At 39.0% G+C, this 12846-nt stretch overlaps 1 protein-coding gene across 2 annotated transcripts in view; it reads left to right on the forward strand.

The window, feature by feature from the left end:
• Positions 1 to 2338: 2338 nt before the first annotated feature.
• Positions 2339 to 12846, forward strand: part of EGF (epidermal growth factor) — a 49828-nt gene continuing 39320 nt past the window's right edge. For both annotated transcript variants that reach the window (XM_052682446.1, XM_052682447.1), the window contains exons 1-2: positions 2339 to 2975; positions 10020 to 10151. In XM_052682446.1, the coding sequence (XP_052538406.1) occupies positions 2849 to 2975; positions 10020 to 10151 (259 nt within the window). In that variant the 5' untranslated portion in view covers positions 2339 to 2848. The remainder of the gene's footprint in view (positions 2976 to 10019; positions 10152 to 12846) is intronic.

Here is a 12846-nt window from a genome sequence, read left to right on the forward strand (position 1 = left end):
CTCTGTACTTGATGTACAGGGACGTATGAATTTGAGATCATTTGGGCTGATTATGTAATGAGTGCCACAGATTGAGGCTACTGTATTAATTTATCTGGTTTATTGTGTGAATGCTAGGCTGAAATATACTGCTGTACTTCATACCTCTAAATGGGCACAATAATTTGCTTTGTGATAGCATATTTGAAATGACTTAAATGTTGAATGATTTCAGGTGGGAAGGAATCATTGTGCATGGCATGCTAAATTACATGGCGAAAAACGGTATGTATGAGAAGTTTAGTTGTTTGGTACAGCTGGATGGATTTAATCTTTTGTTGAGAATTTCTTTGTCTGGTCTAGGGGAAGGTGATCAATTCTATTCACTTGCAATCATGTACATTCTCAGGCCTTTATCATTTCACACAGTTGGACTGAGGCTTATTTTTGGAGTGATGTACCTTTGGCCTGTAAGAACCAAAAACCTATTTCTACTACTGTTTATTCGTCCTGTTTTTAAGCCATCCCTGTATTTCCAGGGTGGTGATATCAATGATTCTATAAACCACTCTTTGAGTGCAGAGAAGGGATCTCTTCTTCCAGGAAACATCGTTGTAGTATTGACACATTGGACACTTCTCTTTTCACTGTTAATTTAGAAAACAAAGGGAAGGTCTGGACATGGTTTTGACAGTGTTTTGAGTAAAGGCAGAAAGAGTAAATGAATAGTGGTAGAGAGGGGAAAGAATGAAGGAATTGTTCCATAAAGACAACAGTGTAAATGAGAGATTAAAATAATGTGAGAGCCTCAGAAGCAACACAGAAATTACTTCTGTGTTTTAATATGAAAAGGAGAGTTTATTGGTTTTGTCTCCCAGTGATTTGCCTGAGTCTCTTCTGGAAGAGTTCGGAGCCGTGCCAGGACTGCCACTGTTGTGATCCAGCAAACTCACAAAGAAGTGCCACATTCCTTCCCAGCTGCTCTGGTTGTGTGTTCACAGCATGAACAGCAAAGAAAATAATGTGAGAGGAACCCATGGTAGCAGAATTAGTAGAACAGACCCTTGTGGCATGTACCACGGATCCTAGGAAGGATCCTGTAATCCTCAGTGGAATGGCACTGCTCCACTTTCACACTGGTTGCCCTTTTGTATTCTAGGGGACTATTTGAAGAAGCAGATACTGTTTGGCATGAGTCTGCCCCTGCATAATTTGCATTACTATTATTGGATTTTATAACACACAGAATAGAGACTCAGTTCCGAGCAGGGTATATGAAAACATGGTTCACATTTGTCAAACCAGATTTAGTTAGTTCCATTAGCCTATAGCAGTGGAGACTGAGCAAGCAGAACATGGATACAGACCCAAAACATAGAGAAACAGTTGCTTTTAGTGGACAGTGGCCCAGTTGATAATCAGGTTTTACTTCTTACTTTCTCTCAGTGCAAGTCAGGACTCCTATCAATTCAGAACAATACTGGGGCTGGAATTTCCCAGGGAGGAGCACGCACATTGCAGGTTGCTGTCTGCTGCTACTGCTGTTCCCAGCTGTTGCCGTGTTAACACTTATTCCAGTGCAAAATTGAGGACGTGGAAGAAGAGAAAAAAAAAAAAAAAAAAAAAAAAAAAAAAAAGAGAAAGATAAGCAACAGAACCAGAATGCCTCAGAGCAGTTAGCACAGCACAGCCAGTCTCAGTCAGCCACTGAAACACATGCTTAGCTGCCAGCACGTGAAAAATTCAGCACTTTACCCACATATGTGCTCTCATGCTTTGCTGATCTGGGAGATTGCACCAGGAATTTCTCTAGTGCATCTACCTCAGTCAAGCAGGTGTAAAAGTGCACTGCAGCTCCTTACAGCACTGATGTGCGCTCAGAAATGTGTTGGTCTCTGATGGCAGAAGGGCCACATTCCAGCTTGAGAGAGACAGATGAAGTTTCTTGAAACGGGAATGATACACATACCCTAAATCTGAATCTGACCTTAAGCCAGTTTGTATTTCCAGTTATTGGAGTTATCTTAGCACAGAGCATTTTGGAGACAGGATTTGTTTGTGGTAGTAAAATGCAAGAAGGTATGAAAATGAATGCAGCTGATCACGACTGAACAGGCAAGATTTAAATCAGGCTGCAGTCTGTGAGAAAAATGTGGCTGTCACACCATAGGTACTTCTCAGGCCCAAGGGACTGCCTTTCTAAATAGGCTGCTCATTATGGGCAGCCGTGTATCTGGCATTCTGGCTCGGGAACTGACCACGTTACTATTTGCAAACACAGGGTTCACTTGAGTGGTACTAAAAAGAGAAGAGGTGGGGCAACTGGTGCCTTAAAAAGGAAAGAGGAGTCCATCCAAGTCTGTGTGTGAAAAGCAAATGCGTTTCACAGAACAGTACCTGGAGATTGCACTCCCTGTACTCCACTGAGGGCAGCAGTGAAGTTTTCTGAAATCTTTGCTTTTAAGACCCAAACGGCAGCTTTGCGTGTTGTGAGGAAGTTTGCAGTGATGCTTGTGAGCCTTGCTTTTAAGCTGTGTTAAATTTGTGGCAAGAGTGTCAGGCATTTCATACTTGGCTTCCAAAAAAGAAAAAAAAGAAAGAAACGAGAGAGAGAGAGAGAGAGAGAGAGAGAGAGAAAACGACGTGTGTGGGGAAGAAATCTCCCAGGAATTTCTTCAAGGTTGTATTCAGACACGCTGGAGTGACAAGAAAAGCAAGGCAAAGATAAAGCTTTGTGCTGTGATACGATGTCTGAGTGTAAACCAGGCGATCACAAAGACTGTTTGGGATTACCTATGTTCATCTCACCCTGGATATGACTGCAAACAAGCTAGGTCTTCTCGAGTGACAGTTTAAAAAACTCAGGACTATGTTTCTCTTCCCTGTTGCTTTCTTGCCAGTGTTTTTTACCATTGGCTTTGCCAGCCCTTCAGCTCTGCAGCACTGGAACTGTCCTAATGGATACAGATTAAAGAGTGAAAGTTCTGCCTGCGTAGGTAAGTGGTGGACCATTCACAAATTAAGAAAAAAGCATCTGTATTTGTTTAACTGAGCTTTATAATTGTCATGAGTTTTCTATATAGATTGCCTATGCGTAGCTACACAATTGATACAGCAGTTTCTCACTATCTCTTCCTTCTCATAATGGACATTTTGTCTAGTTGCTTTTTCAGAAATTGGTCCCTTGTCTGCCAGTTCAGCTATCACAGGTTGAAGCAGGTTGAAGTTTTATGTGCTCAATAAGAGATCAGAACTGCTCACTAATCACAAAAATTCCTTTGCGTAGCTGTAGTGTATTTTTACACACTCGTGCAGATTCCTGCTTCTGTATGTGTATAATTTGTGCATGTTTTTTTGTACTTCTATATGCATATAGAAAGAGAAATGTAATGATTGTGCATGTGTACAAGTAAATACTTTGATAAGGGCTGGATAACTTTAAAAACTGCTCTTTCTAAGATAGTACTGTTATCTACAGATTTGTGTGCAAATACACAATGAATGACTCACATGTACATAAAAAAAGATATATTTGGAATTGTACTGCTATAGTTTGAGGAAGATGTGTTACATTAATGTTAGTATGATAACCATGAGTGATTTAGAATATGTAAAATGCAGGTTTTTATTATTCACAAAGTGTAGGATAAATCACGACAGAAACCTTCTTCCCCAATGCTTGAAGGACTATGTTTTTTTCTGGTAAGGAGATAAGGAAATGCCCTGGAAGCCTTGCACCCAGACCTAATACTTTGAGTTCATGCTATGCTTCAGTTACTTGGGCTTCAGAGGCTCTGACTCAGTTCTTGACATGATTCCAGTGAGTTAATAACAGGTGCCTTCTCTGCCCATCCTGCCAAGAAATACCAACTTGTAAGCAGAAAATAGAAGTACACATGTTAAATGTCCTTGTATTGAGAGAAAAGGAGCTAGGCATTTCTTTTATATAAATGATAAACCTGACCAAAGGCTTGTCAGAGCACGAAACACACCTAGGGTACCTCTACACTGATTCTTGAATTCAAGGGAGAAACATGTTTCTGAAACTAACCTCCATACTTTTGCTTCTTACCATGCTTGTATTCACATTGTGGGACAGTCCCAGAGTGCATGGACTGGATTCCTTTTATGTCAACCTAAACCAGAAGGTGTACCTTAAGAGAACATCTATCCTCTCTGCTGCTGTTGGCCATTTGGTCCACAAGACCATGTTAGACCTGGTTCTCCATAACCCTACATGGAAATATGTGCAATCTGGATGTCAGATCCTCACCAAACATTGCACACTGCAGAGCCTCTCCTATAGTTCCACACTATTTACTAATATAAACCTAGCTTCCAGGAACTAATTAGGATGTACATTAGCTATGAACTTCCACATTTTAGGGAAGCCCAGTTAATACCTTGTGTATAATAAGGCAGTCCTGAAATGAAGTGAATTGATGGCACTTTCCTTTGGGTCAAAATGTACTCCACATCCAAAAGGTGACTATATATATTTTTCATATATATGAAATATTATATACATATATATAATTTCAGATGACCCATTTTGCACATTAATGTACACTGTTCTTCCATTAATGGAGACATAATAATGCATCTTCTGTTGAAAATTAGATATCCAATTGCTCTATTGGCCTTGAGGAGAGTCTGGGTAAAGCACCAAAACAGAATGGCTGCTAGTTCAGCAGCCAGCGCAAGAGCTGATAGAAGTGGTCTTATGCATGAGAGCTAATGTTACTGTGAGCAATTCTGTGTAGCGTATAATAAACAAAGAAATGAGCTATGCTAAGGTATCTTTTTAATTAGAGACCACTGATTCATGGGAGATTAAGAAAAGATAAAATTTTGGTGTGAAATATTAGACTGAAGGATGCTTTGATGGAATGGATTTCCTGTGTTCTTCCATGAACTGGATATGCAAATTCTGTTCTGACCAGAAGAGCGGATGTGTGATATTCTAGTTCATTAACTATGTGAGAGAGACTGCAGTGGCAGCAAATGGTAGGAAGCTGGGGGCAGACTTTGAAGGTAATAGTGGGGATGCAAGTGGTGAGTGGGAGACATGACTCATGCCACTGAGCTGTGAACAATGACAGCAGGCTCTGATCTGTGGCTTGGCAATCATTCTTGGTGCTTTAATAAATACATCAATTGTAAAATGTAAAATCAATTGTAAATTGTAAAATGTATCATCTGTGACCATGGTGGCATCCTGCCAGCCATAAGGACTGCAGTGGATTAAGAAGCTGTCCCTTACAAACAGCATTGACTGAAAAGTGTTTTTCCAACTTTTCTAGAATAGTTTTCCATACAACCACTGTTGATGAAGGCCTAGGCTTTGCTCTTCACACACTGTTAAATAATTCACTTCTTAATTAGTTCCTTTTATTTCTAGGGATATTCAAAGATAGAAGGCATCTCATCCTGTTGAAGGATACTGAAATCTAGCTCTAAACATTTCACATAATTTTACACAGTTATTTTAAGAGACATTATTTGAATCCTGACTTGGTATGCCAAGAAAGGAAAGGCCTTTAAGCAGGGAGCATGTATCTCAGAACAGAAATGCAGCACAGTTTATAAGAGACAAAGTATGGGAGAACAAAGCATGAGATCAAAGTAAGACTGGCCTGTTGCAAGGTTATATCCATTTACAAGAAATTTGTGATGCAACTGGAAGCATTTTTTTCTATTTTTGACATTGTCATCTTGACTTAACTTATGATGATGTAAAGAGTGGGGACTCGGTTACCATTAAATAACTTACCTTCCTTAGAAACAAAACCTACTTACTCTAAAATAAAAATAGTCTTGGCCACACTTGGTTCTTCCTGCATGATAAAAATGTGTACGTAGAGAGGGCTTTGATTTCTCATGTTGTTAACCATCTAAGCATTCATGATACACCAGGAGATGGGTCTTATGGCTGTTGAAATCAAATGATTATCCCTTCCCGAAGTATTGACTTAACAACACTTCTTTATAGTCCTGAGGGATATAGATGCTCTCCCCACTTGAAACCAAGAAAATTTCCCACGTGGCAGTGTTTATTTGAAGACACCCATAGAGCAGACTCTTGCATTACCAATTTTCAGAAGGACACCAGTGCCTGTTCCTCTTGGGCTACCAAAAGTATTATGTTATGAATACTGCAAGATTTGGTATGCACCTTGGCTTCAGGACTGACTTTGAGAACTCATTCTGTCAGTTTTAAAGGAAAAGAAATATAGTTATTAAAAATACATTTATTTTTTATAATATTATAAAATTGTAACATATAATAAAAAAGGGAAAACACAACCCTTGTTATTAAAGTTGTACCTACCCATAGAACCTTACTCTACTGTCTCTACTAACTTCTGATGTTAACTGATCAGCTCTTTTCACTTCAGCATGCTGCACATTCCTACAGAGCTAACGTCTGCAATTGAAGGTGACGACTGCAGCTATCTAGGTCAACACTTTCGGTCAGATGCTTCTTTCTGTGTTTCAAAATTTCCTCCTTTCTTTTTTGCTGTTGACTCTTCTCCAATCATAGAATGCTGGTGACACGAAATATAAAAGTATTCCTCTTTGTATTACATCTTTAAATTCATCTTGGCTAGCTAAATGCTGGCTTCAATTTGCTCCATGCAGCCTCACACCTTTTTAAGAATTCAGAAGAGCTGAAGTAGAGGCATATGTTTACCTCTTTTCAGCAGCTGTCTTCCAGATATCTTACTTTGTATTACACTGCCATGGGGAAGTTGATTGAAAATACAGTTAACAAATAATAAGAGAGAATTCTTCAACATGGCCAAATCATGAGAAGAATTCCCTCTGAATTCTCTGGAAATTGATACAGCTGAATGTGGGTAAATACTGTCCTTATCTAGAAAATCTTGGATCAGAACAGAAAGGAGGGAAATGTATCACAAGAGATGACAGAATTGGCATCATATTACATAAACATGAAGTTTAATGCTGAAAAGCTGATTCCAGGGCCAGTGACTGTTATTACAAGACTCATCAATGTTTTTATCAGTGGAAAATAACAGATATTAATCTGACACTCTGTTTTAAGTAAAAATTATGACTTTATAGAATATCATTTGAAATTTGTTTTTAAAGGGAGCTGGAAGACAGTATTTCCTGATGCATTTCAAGGAGGGGTAGATAGGTAATAGCACCATAAAAAGCAATCCAATATCATTATATATCAATATAATACTTATAATATCAATATTTTCCAATATTGAAAATTGAACTCTGTGATCTGGGAAGTAGAGGTCTGCTGGAACTATGAAAATACCTTGCACATGATTTTGTAGTTACTAATTTATGCATGATGTTTATTTATTTTTTCATTCTTGTGGCTTAACTCTTGAGATCTGAGTCCAGAAAGGTAGGATACTAAAGGTATCATAGTCCCTTACCACAGTACAGGAGCACTCCAGAACCTCTACACTCTCAAAAACTGTCAGCACTTGGGCTGTACTTAAAATTTCATTTAAAAATTTGGTTGTAGAGATACTTAGTGTGCCACTTTAATCTTATTGTGACCCATTGGTAGCTGAAGAATCTTTTCTGGCTGTCTTCTGTTCTTTGAGTTGTATGTTTTTAACTAAATAGTAAAAAAAGATGGGTTGTTTCCTTAAGTGTGAATTTCAACCTTGTTGAAAAGGTTATGCTGGTGGCTAGATAAAGTGAGTTGAATTCATCCCCGAAGTCCACATTAACCAAATTTTGAGTGAGTATGCCTATCTGCAAGTATATATTTTACATCTATAGTCCGTTTGCTTGGGGCCATAATGAAAGGCGACTTCTGGCTCACTGTGGTTTCTCTGTGTCCCTGCCAGGCATACTAATGCTTCACCTTCTGCAACTAGAGCCTTTCTCAGGACTCTCAACAAAGTGGCATATTTGTATGCAAAGTCATTGAGAGCTGCCAATGTCGTGATGAAATGATTCATCGTTTTTGTTGATTCTCAAGGCATTTTCTGCATAAAGAAGCCTTTGAGAACAGAGCAGAATCTCATTCGTCCTTTCAGGACTGGCTGTCAGGGCACTGCAGACAGCTTTTGTGCTCCCTAAGCTTATTTCTTTCACAGGATGAAGTTCCCACTGGGGTAAGTGGTTGCCAGGAGGTGTGAAACAGCCACAGCAGGATGCTGTACAGCTATGTACATGGCTTTGGCACAAGGAACTCAGGTGAAGGCATGGCAGGTTTCAACTTAAGGATGTTGTTGTGGTCAAGTTCTCCCAAGCATTAAGAGACATTTACTTATTTACTTCCTGCCCCTTCCCCCCGCCCCTCCAACTTTACAAAAAGAAGGGAGTATGTTAATAACAGGGCCTTCTTCCACTGTTATCAAAATAAGAGTCAAATGTTAACAGTGTGTTTAATAACAGTTCAGTATTTCTCATTGCTTCCTTTCTACATCTGGAAGGTCCACTCCTTGATGCCTGGGTGTTCTGTCTCAGTATCCCTCTGCTTTCATTGGCAATTAATCTTCAGCTGGAGTGATTATTCACTGTTCAGTATGTGTGAAATTTCTTTACTGTGTGAACTTTGCTAGTGGTGAAAATGGGCACACTGATAACCCTAAAATCCTCTCAAGTACAACTACCCAGACAAGCAGCATAAATTCTTCAAGCCTGACTGATCAGTGTGATCTGATCTGTAGATTCATATTCTTTAATAATGGAGGAGACCACCCTGTAAACCACAGGCCATTTTCCAGTTACCTTAGTATACAGCTCGGCATCCTGTGCTTTATTAAAGCATGTCTCCCCATTCTGGTCTTGTCTTGAGAACATCCACTAGTGGTTTTCACAGTGTCACAGTTTTTTTTGTGGTAGCTTAGCAGTTCCCTTACTGAATCATATTTTCTGTTAACTGAATTGATTTTCTCTCATTTCAGTTCTCAGCCATGAACCTTTCTAATTATTTCCTGTGGGAGGTTAAAACGTCTCTGAGAAAAGCTGGTACTTTGTGAAAGTATTTATATATTGTAGTCATCTTCTCCCAGGTTTCTTTCTGATAAGTTAAACAGACAGAGCTCTCAAGTGTCTCACTGACAAGCTGTTTTTTTACACTCAAATCATGCTTTTATCCTTATTGTGTACACTTTTCAATTTTTTGATCTTGGCTGAGGGAAAAGCTGCTCCTCGGAGCATCCTTCACTGTGCTTATCCAAGAAATACAAAAAGGTATGATGCCAGTGACCTCAGGAAGTTGTCAGATGCATTTTATTTCAGTAGAAACTGAAGATTCTCTAAAGTTTTAGGGACCATCATCCACAGTGCTGAGTGCTGCCAAATAGGGTAATGTCTTCCTCTTTTATTATTGAATGGGATCCTCAATGGTGACTGTTTTGAAAAATAAGATCCTTAATTTTCTGTATTTACTACTGTTTATACTCTACCAGTTAAAATTCTAATTTGTTTGTTTGCTGCCTTGGTTTGGGCTTGCTGATCTCAGAATACATACACACACATATATATATGTATATATATATATATATATATAAATATATATATATATAACATTTTTAAGTGTTTTGGATATATTTTTGAAACTCAAACAAAAAGGGCTTAAACAAAAATGAGCTCACTGCCATGGCAGACTGCTGCTTTGCTGTTTTTTGCGAAATTTGGTGTTTTATTTTCAAAATGTGGATAGAGGGATAATGATAGAGGGAAGCAGCTGCAGAGGGCGTTTGCATAGCAGGTGATTATGCAAATAGCAGAAATGGGACAAGTCTATTCCCTCATTTTGAGCAATTGGAAACCATTTGTATAGAGTGCCCAGACACTGGGTAGAATGGTTATTCCCTGGATAGTCTCTTAAAAAAATAAAAATTGCTGTGTGCGTGATGGCAAGCAAAGGAATTAATCTTGAAAGCAATGCATAATGCAATACATTCACCCTCATTTCCTCTCTTAATGTGATATTTTGTACCTAGCTTTCTCTGTGAAGGGATTTCTTTCTGTTTGCCTTCTACTGCTGTTTCTAGTTGAATTGTCCTGATCTGTTCAAAAACCTGTTTCAGATATTGATGAATGCCTTGAAGGTGGTCTGGGAACCTGTGGCCAAACCTGTACAAACATACCGGGGTCCTACTTCTGCTCTTGCTTGCCTGGTTACACCTTGGATATCGACAAACGGTCTTGCTATGTGAATGGTAAGTTCATTTTCTTTTTATGACTAAAAAAGTACTTTAGAGTTCAGTTAGCAGTCAGCATTGTATTTAGAAGTGAGCAATATCTCACTGGACCCTACTCATGGTGCTGACTTAGATACTGCATAGCAGCTCCAGTTTGGTGACTGAAAAACTGCGTCTTCTGTGCGGTGAGGGGAAAATGAATGAAGGATGGAAGGTACAGTAGTGGGAAACAGGAAAACACACAAAAGCAAATGAAAACAAACCATGATTTTCTATTTAGCAAAGCTACTCTTCCTCTGTGATCAGAACTATGATCACTCTACTACCATGTCCCTGCTTTTACCAGAAGACAGCAGCATGTGAGATTTTGATACCTTCATCACTTTTAATCTGTTGGCACTGATGTCCAGCGTATTTAGGGTAGAGGCAGAACTGTGAAATGCAGGTAGCGCTTACTTTTTTGTTTGATCCACTGGAATTTTCATAATAAACATGAATCACAGAATCACAGAATTGTAGGGGTTGGAAGGGACCTCCAGAGATCATTGAGTCCAACCCCCCTGCCAAAGCAGGTTCCCTACAGCAGGTCACACAAGTTGGCATCCAGGCAGGTCTTGAACATCTCCAGAGGAGACTCCACCACCTCCCTGGGCAGCCTGTTCCTGTGCTCTGTCACCTCACTGTAAAGAAGTTCTTGCGCACATTTGTGCAGAACTTCCTGCGCTGCAGCTTATGGCTGTTTCTCCTTGTCCTGTCTCCTGAGTGCTAACGTGAGGTCTTTTTCTCCTGCTTTCTTGAGGGTTTCAATTGTTTTTTGATCATGTAAGAAGTACTGACATTTAAAGAGAATTTAACCCTCCTGAGAGGAAAATATCTATAATTGCACCTTCTAAATAACCTTAGTTTTGTAGTCAATTGGTGCTGTTCATGGGAAAAAATCTTGTTAGATTTTATTAATTGTTTAACCTTGCATCTAGAATATGGTATGTGAGTGCTCTAAATTTCGCCTCTCACCTTTCCGTGCTGGTTTCCTGAATGGCTGGTTTTGGTTCCTGTCTGGGAATTGCTGCAACTCCCTCCTGGTCTAGGAGCTCAGGTTTTCTTTCTAATATTCACTTGGGACTCTCCCTGGCATGGAGATGGTATGTGGTAGAGCTGGTTTCCAAATGAAGGATTTGGAGATGTCCTTGATTCTCTCTGGATGTTTTTAATCTTCACAATAATCAATACAATACAATAATCAAAAGTATTCCATACAGCTCCCAAATTGTCACCAATGCAAAGAGCCAGGCTAGATTTCTTTCAGTACTTCTTCAGAATGTCCTCATATAGATTTATTTATTTTTTAATTTGACTGCTTTGTAAGCCATTCACCTTTGAGCTGAAGAGACCTGAAAACAAACCTGTTAACCTGAAATGATATTTGTGCTCAGGTATCTTTCAAATAACAGTCTTGCTTTATTATGTTGTATGAGGGCTTCAACTTCTTTAGAGGTTATTACTGATATTTATAGTAATAATAACGATAGTTGAGAAATGATAAAATTTAATCCCAAATCTGTCTGGCTCCTCTGTGATCAGAATCAGATTAGTTCAGTCCCAATTCCATTTACAGCCCTCATTTACAGGCTCCGTTTGGGAAATTCAGAGAGTGGAAAGGACAAAAAAACGAAGTATAAAAATGCTCTTGGTCATCTAGTTGGCAGAAATGCTGGCAGTACAGCTGTCACATTCCTGAGATAAATCAACCTTGCTACACTTCTCTGTTCATATACCAGCCTCTATAATTTAAACACTCTCACATGGGGCTGCTTTGTGCAAATAGCAGCAGAAAAAGGGAGACAATAACATCCTAGGAGCAATTTTTATAACTGGATAATACCTTGAAAACTCCAAATACACACTGCTGTAATAGTCTTGAAATCAGAGTGTTGTTCATCCTCCCTGTGAGCAGCAGTTAATTTACATCCTGGTTGCTGTCAGAACTTGTTCAATGGAGAAATCAAACTTGAGCTCTTTCTTCTGCTGTGAAGGGGATTGAATTCTTGGAAACATTAATTCAACAAGTGTCTATATAGGTTTTAAAGCTGTTATTCTCTTGGATCTGTGTAAGTGCTTGTATTTCAAAGTCACTTGACAAGAGAATTTCTTGTATGCCATGATCTGTTGTTTCAGGCAACCATTTTATAAATCCCCACAGTAACAACCATCATGGGACTTTCTCCTTTGAATGTGCTTTAATAGTACACTAAAGATTGGTCTCTGTTCTAATTACAACTTTTTCTGCAATCTCAGTTTCACTACTCAGATCTTTGACCTAATGGATTTTCAGCAGTAAATGTGAATGGACTATTATATTTATATCACATTGGTAATTGATTCTCTGTGATGTTACCATTAAAAATGAAGGAGAAGGTTAAATCTTCTACTCTATCTAGGATAATACTGATGAGAATTTAGAATCATAGAATCATTGAGGCTGGAAAAGATGTCTAAGATCATCTAGTCCAACTGTTTACCTACCCAGAAATATTACCCACTAACCCTGCCCCTCATTACTGCATTCCATGCTGTTCTTGAACATCTCCAGGGATGGTGTCTCTGCCATCTCCCCAGGCAGTCTGTTCAGTGCCCATCCACTATTTTGGAGAAGAAATTTTTCCTAATATTCAACCAGAAACTTAATGCAATGCAGCAAAAATTCAATGCTTAC

The sequence above is a fragment of the Tympanuchus pallidicinctus genome, unplaced genomic scaffold (assembly GCF_026119805.1).
Source record: "Tympanuchus pallidicinctus isolate F22 unplaced genomic scaffold, pur_lepc_1.0 scaffold2, whole genome shotgun sequence".
Classification (NCBI taxonomy): Eukaryota; Metazoa; Chordata; class Aves; order Galliformes; family Phasianidae; genus Tympanuchus; species Tympanuchus pallidicinctus.